Source organism: Pongo abelii, chromosome X (genome assembly GCF_028885655.2).
Source record: "Pongo abelii isolate AG06213 chromosome X, NHGRI_mPonAbe1-v2.0_pri, whole genome shotgun sequence".
NCBI lineage: Eukaryota > Metazoa > Chordata > Mammalia > Primates > Hominidae > Pongo > Pongo abelii.
The window spans coordinates 20,212,501-20,219,284 of NC_072008.2; the positions used below are offsets into that span (position 1 = coordinate 20,212,501).

Sequence of the window (6,784 nt, forward strand, 5' to 3'; positions counted from 1 at the left end):
GAACATTCCAAAGGGTTGCCTGCGGGTTACAAGGCACCAACCTATTTGGCACTGAGAGGAAAAGCCAAGTCTTTTTAGGTGGTGAACGAACCCAGCACTGGTCAGAAGCTGGGAGCCCTGGGGACAGACCCTGTCATTCCAAGGATCTCAGGCATTTGGCATGATTGCTGTTGCCTCAAATGCTTTGCGTGCATGTGGCTCACTCATACCTGTTTTCCTTTCGCTTAAATGACAACCCAAACTCTGCTAGTCACAAGGCTTTTAAAAACAGAAAAAGTTCCTAGGCAAGAGGAAAACAAATGCTTCCCAACAGAAAAGCAGATGGGGGTTTGCATTCAGACTGACCTCAGAGGCAGATGAGGTGGGATCCCAAGGCCTAGTCAGACCCAGAGCCTCAGATGCCAAGACAGTAAACTCCATATTTAAATGTGGCCGACTCAGATGTGAGGTGGACAGTGGACACTGCCTCCCTAAGGGCGGCTGCCCTCTACTACCCCCTCTTCCTTCTTCTGGTGAAATTCCTTTCAAAAGGGGCCGGAGGGCAGGGCCATGGGAAGTTTTCAAATCCTGGAACTGCCACCTGAGCCAACTTAGCACATGAACAGCCCCCTAAAACCAGGCAGTATCATTGCATCACCAGCCAATATATCTCATTAAATCCTCTCAACAAAACCCACCAGGATATTTACCAACAGCCCCCAGAAATCTCCATCTCTCGCCTGCCCAAATCAATCTTGTGAATCCTTCTGTTTTGTAAGTCAATCAATGTAATTACAAGAAGACAAAGTGTTCTTTTAAAACACTAGCCACTGCAGAAGATGGGGCACCTGAGAGGAAAACATCCTTTCATGTTGGAGAGGAAGCAGGGTTAGAAATGACAGACTTTGAGCAGCTATGTCACCATGGCTAGGATATCAGAAGAGAAATCACAAAGGCTTTCAGCAGTTTGTCCTGAAGGTCCTGCTAAGCCCAAGTCCTACGCTGCCATTAGTAAAAAAAGCCAGGAGCCACAAACCAAATACAACTTTGCAGGAAGTTTGTGGTCCTTCCTACTACCAAAGAGACTCTAGAGGCACAAACTCAACTTGTTCTCTTGTTCTTCTTGATCTTAACATTTTTTTTTTTTTTTAAGATGGGAGTCTCACTCTGTCGCCCAGGTTGGAGTGCAGTGGCGCAATCTCCGCTCACTGCAACCTCCGCCTCCCGGGTTCAAGCAGTTCCCTGCTTCAGCCTCCCGAGTAGCTGGGATTACAGGTGCCTGCCACCATACCTGGCTAATTTTTGTATTTTTAGTAGAGACAGGGTTTCACCATCTTGGCCAGCCTGGTCTTGAACTCCTGACCTCGTGATCCGCCCGCCTTGGCCTCCCAAAGTGCTGGGATTACAGGCGTGAGCCACCACGCCCAGCGGTCTGAACAGTTTTAGGATTAAAGTGTTCAAGGATGGTTTTAAACACAACTTTGAAAAAGGATGAAGAACTCGATTTCTGATGCCTTTGCTACTCGGGCCCACCCTACTTTTTTTTTTTTATTTTACAATTTTTAATTTTTGTGGCTACATAGTAGGTAGTAGGTGCATATATTTCTGGGGTACATGAGATGTTTTGGTACAGGCATGCAATGTGAAATAATCATATCATGCAAAACGGGTTAGCCATCCCCCTCAAGCATTTATCCTTTGTGTTACAAACAATCCAGTCATACTACTAGTTATTTTAAAATGAACAATTAAATTATTATTGACTATAATTACCCTGTTGTGCTATCAAATACCAGGCCTTATTAATTCATTCTATTTTTTTATACCCATTAACCATTCCTACCTCCTTCCCACTCCCCACTATCCTTCACAGCCTCCAATAACCATCTACTCTCTATCTCCAGGCCCCACCCTATTTTGTTTTTCTTTTGAGACAGAGTCTCGCTCTGTCACCGAGGCTGGAGTACAGTGGCGCGATGTCAGCTCACTGCAACCTCCGCTTCCTGAGTTCAAGCGATCCTATGCCTCAGCCTCCCAAGTAGCTAGGATTACAAGCGTGCGCCACCAGGCCTGGCTAATGTTTGTATTTTTAGTAGAGAGAGGGCTTCACCATGTTAGCCAGACTGGTCTCAAATTCCTGACCTCAGGTGATCCACCTGCCTCGGCCTCCCAAAGTGCTGGGATCCTGGGCATGATGGCGCAGAAGTTGCAGTGAGCTGAGATTGTGCCACTGCACTCCAGCCTGGACAACAGAGTGAGACTTCATCTAAAAAGAAAGAAAGAAAAGAAAGGAAAGAGGAAAGAAAGAAAGAAAGGAAGAAAGGAAGAAAGAAAGAAAGAGATAGACACAGGCATGAGCCACCGTGTCTGGCCCCCCACCCTACTGTGAACCCCTGAGGGAGGTTATCCTGAACTTCCAGTTTGTACCTCTATATTCTCATGCTCCAGGGCAGGGGATGAAGATATGCACATGGAAGGACATGAGGAAATGCCATTTTACTGCAAAGCAATTCCCTCCTTCCTAGGGAACAAGGGGCAAAGGAGTTTAATTCAGTAAATAAGGTATACTACTCAGGTGACTGCGACACAATAAACTGAGATTTCACCACTATACAATTCATCCACGTAACCTAAAACCACTTGTACCCCAAAAGCTATTAAAATAAAAAATAAAAAAATATTTTAAATAACAGTATTTATCTGTAGAATGCACTGGAAAACTCAATGGGCCTCAGGAAACATGCTTTACAGTTCTATTATCTCAAACTTCTCCACCAACACATTTCTTTAATCCAACTCATCAGTGATTTATGAGCACTCAACCCAGTGTATCTGTTCCCAGCATGATGCAATTGGGAAACAATGGTCACAGACCTACTGTGCACAAAATCCCTAAGGAGGGGCAGGATGACAACACAGTCACCTTCTGCACCACACAGCACTGAGAGAGGTGCCTATAATCTGGACCCAGGCCTTGCTCTCAAGCTAATGATCTAATAGAGGAAATGCATCAGCTTGAGCACTTGTGTCAGGCCTGCTTTACAGACATGAATTCCTTCATCCTCAAGACAGTACTGTCTCCCAGTGTTGTTCTTCAGCAACCCCAGCCCCCTTATTTGTGTGTGTGTGTGTGTGTGTGTGTGAAACAGAGTCTCACTCTTTCACCCAGGCTGGTGTGCAGTGGCCATCATGGCTCACTGCAGCCTCAACCTCCAGGGCTCAAGCGATCCTCCCAGTTCAGTCTCCTGAGTAGCTGGGACTACAGGCATGTGCCACTACACCCAACCCTTTTTTTTTTTTTTTCTAGAGATAGGGTCTAACTTTGTTGCCCAGGCTGCTCTCAAACTCCTAGGCTCAATCGATCCTTCTGCCTCAGCCTCCCAAAATGCTGGGATTACAGGTGTGAGCCACTGCATCCAGCAAGTGTGATATACTTGACAACTGCTTCTAAAGCCCATTTTAAACGGGAGAAAACTGAAGCTCACAGATGTCAAATAACTTCCCCAAAATTACACAGTAAGAAGAGAGTGCTGACATTCACACCCAGGCAGTCTGGACCTCAGTCTACTCAGCTTTAGTAACAGCAATGGCCAGCAGAGTCCGGCATACAGTAGACACCCAATGACCATCTGCCTAGAGGAGCATGAAGGTTAATATAATACAGGCAGAGGAAGAGTGCTTGGCTGGAGGTACTGCAGGCACAGATAGGAAGAAGTTCATTAATTCTGACTGAGAGAACCTAGAGGAAGTGAATTCCTGAAGGAAAAATGGGAGAAGGGAGTATTTCAGTCTGAGGGGGAACACAGGGTCTGTGTGACAGTGATGCTGTCCGATGTTATGGTTGAGATCTGGTGATTCTATCTGCTGGTTAAAGGTTGTTAAGCAGATTGAAACAAGCACTTGCTCATTTGTTATACTGTGTGTATCAGACAAGCACTAAAATGAACAGTAGATCTGGTCATTTCTATTCAGAGATAATTAAAAGGAAAGAAAGAAGGCATCACTAGGGGGTAATGGGAACATGCACAGGATTTCAATATCGGAAGAACCTGTTGCTAGAGGAAACCACCAGCGGTATTTCCTTGCTGTCTTTTACACAGCTCCCAGGAAAACCACTTGCCAACTCATATCCCCTAAGTGTGCAACACAAAATTGTTGGACAGCCTAAACATCTCAGGTCTTTCTGTATTTTGCAGCCTTCACAGCACCCAGCCCAAGCTTAGGAACAATGGTTGACTCTCTAGAAAAGCAGGTTAAGTCTCATTAGTAATGGGTCCCAAATGCTAAGGGCCTGGGTAACCAAGAATGATCAGTATCCAGGACAGATTATTATAAAACCTCAAAATCATAATTTTTCTAAGGAGACTTTACTTACGTACCTGGCCTTGCTAACTCCCCCAAAGAACAAATCGTGATATCACCTGGCACCTAAATTGAACATTCCAATTTTACCATACCAACCTTAATGCACATAGGTGTTTATTTCACATTTTAAACCTTCACACATATTTTTCTATATTTCCAATTTCAAATGAAGGAAGATATTCTTAAGCTAATCTTAATATCAGAAGAGTGCATTAAATGATTCTACAATAGTTTCCAAACAGAACTTATTAAGAATCTCCCCCGCAAAAGTACCTCCTCCCCTTCCCCAATTTTGTTTCCATAAAAAAAAACAACCCCCCTTAAGTTCCTTCAAATAAAATCCAAGATACACTGAAAACCCAATCGTACCGCCCCTCCCCGCCTTTCATGAGTACAACAAAACATCGAAACAAACTATTATTTAAGCTCTCAACCAAATAAAAATGCAAACTGAAACAACCTCTCCTTTTCAATGTTTTATTATACAAGGTCGCCTCTGCCAGGGAGGGTCGTTCTGGTGGGTGGTTTCCAAGTTCTTCCCTAGCAGATGCAGCTTGAGTGTTTCAAGCAAAAGGGATAAAAACAAAAACACACATTTCAAAGGTAGTTATAACGTTATCCTGTGACAATTAATGAATTCTGCCTTTAAAAAAGCATAATGAAAAATACAAACTGGAAATGATTTAAGCTATCTCCTTCTCCTATGAATGATGCAACTGAAGGCCCAATCAGAAAATACCCCTCGCCCCCCCAATCCCAGTGAAAAAGCATGTTTTAAGAACATTTCTCTTGATTTATTTCCTTTTCTTGGCCCATCGTATATAAAATACTCCCACCTTCACTATGTGATAATTCATCGAGTCATAGTTTTGTGTGGTTTTTTAAATGCATATTAGACTGCAATAAAAAATGTTTTAAAAATAGCCTGCCTTATTAACTAAAAATTAAAAAGCTGTTGTCAGGAAAAACAGCACGAAATCGGTTTCCATGCTCCTTACACCCCCGCACTACCTGCAACCACTTTACAGAACGTTAGCATCAGACCTGCTTATCTAAAATCCTGCCAAATGTCCTCACAGTCTCCCCCGCTGCCTCGCTGGCTTCTGGGCAGCCAGGGACCAGCCCTTCATGGCTCCCAGCATCGGCAGCCTCGAGGGCTGAGAGCCTTGTTTGCCCCGCTGCCTCGATTGAGGGCCGCGGCCGGGCCACCTGAGCAGCGTTCCCAAGACAGAGAGCGCATCCGGGCGGGAGGAGCACCCGGTCCAGGGCAGACGCCTGGCCGCCCAGGCGAATCTGCCTCTGCCAATGGGTGACACGCCGATTTTGCCCCCTGGAAACGCCAAGAGGCGCGAAGCTGGGCCACCTTCGCCGCGGGCTGCAGCGGCGCTCGCGCGCGTTTCCCAGAACGCAGACAGGGCGCGCGCGGAGGCCGGGGCAACCCCAGAACCCCGCTCGGTTTAACCTAACGACTCCCATGCCGGCTGCTCCTCGAGGACGGGGACTGGACCCGCAGCACCCCCTCAGGCACCTCCATCCCAAACACACCTGCCGCCCACCCTAAGCCACCCCCCATGTGTACCCACTCACCCAGGTCACCCCAAGAAAGAACCCCGCTACTCGCACAGAGAGGGGTGCGGCCCTTGGATGCACGTCCGGACGATCCCGGGCCAGGGAAAGGGCGTTTATCTCAGCTCTGCGCCGCGCCCCTTCCCCCCACGCTCGAGGACCTTTGCCCTGGGCCGCCGGGCCCGCCCCCTCCCCCCACAGGAACCCGAAGCCCTCCGGCGCCCGCCACACTCTGGGGATAATACCTTGAGGCCGGTAGTTGGGTTGAGAGGTCCGCACCGCGCCCGGTTCTGCGATCTTCCCTGGGAGACAGGTTCCCCGCGCAGTCCCCTCAGGCCGGGATCCCGTCCCGAAGCCGCCGCCGCCGCCGCGCTCCATCGGGATGCGCGGGCCGCACAGGCGCACTGCCAACCCCGCCGCGCCGCACCGAACCCGCGCGCGTCCGCATGCGCACGCGTCCTCACGCAGCACGCGCGCAGGGCGTGCACGTGCGATAAGCGCACCGGTTCCCACGCACAGCGCACGCAGGGCGTGCACGTGCGATAGGCGCACCGCTTCGACGCACAGCGCACGCAGGGCGTGCACGTGCGATAGGGGCACCGGTTCTCACGCACAGCGCGCGCAGGGCGTGCACGTGCGATAAGCGCACTGGTTCTCACGTACGGCGTGCGCAGGGCGTGCACGTGCGATAGGCGCACCGGTTCTAACGCGGCGCGCGCGCATAGCGTGTGCCTGCAATGTGCACAACAGTCCTCACACAGCGCGTACGGGCGTGCACGCGTCCTTACACGCTGCTGTACACAGTGCACACACAGAAGGCGTGTGTACGCACACAGTTCTTCATACCATGCTTACATGCAACATGCACACACAA

At 48.7% G+C, this 6,784-nt stretch overlaps 1 protein-coding gene across 15 annotated transcripts in view; it reads right to left on the minus strand.

Moving 5' to 3' along the window:
- MAP7D2 (MAP7 domain containing 2) overlaps positions 1 to 6,505 on the minus strand; it is a 109,905-nt gene extending 103,400 nt beyond the window's left edge. For 6 of the 15 annotated variants that reach the window (XM_054544128.2, XM_054544127.2, XM_054544124.2 and 3 more), the window contains exon 1: positions 6,156 to 6,318. In XM_054544128.2, coding sequence (XP_054400103.1) covers positions 6,156 to 6,288 — 133 coding nt within the window. In that variant the 5' untranslated portion in view covers positions 6,289 to 6,318. 15 annotated transcript variants of the gene reach the window in all.
- Positions 6,506 to 6,784: the final 279 nt, after the last annotated feature.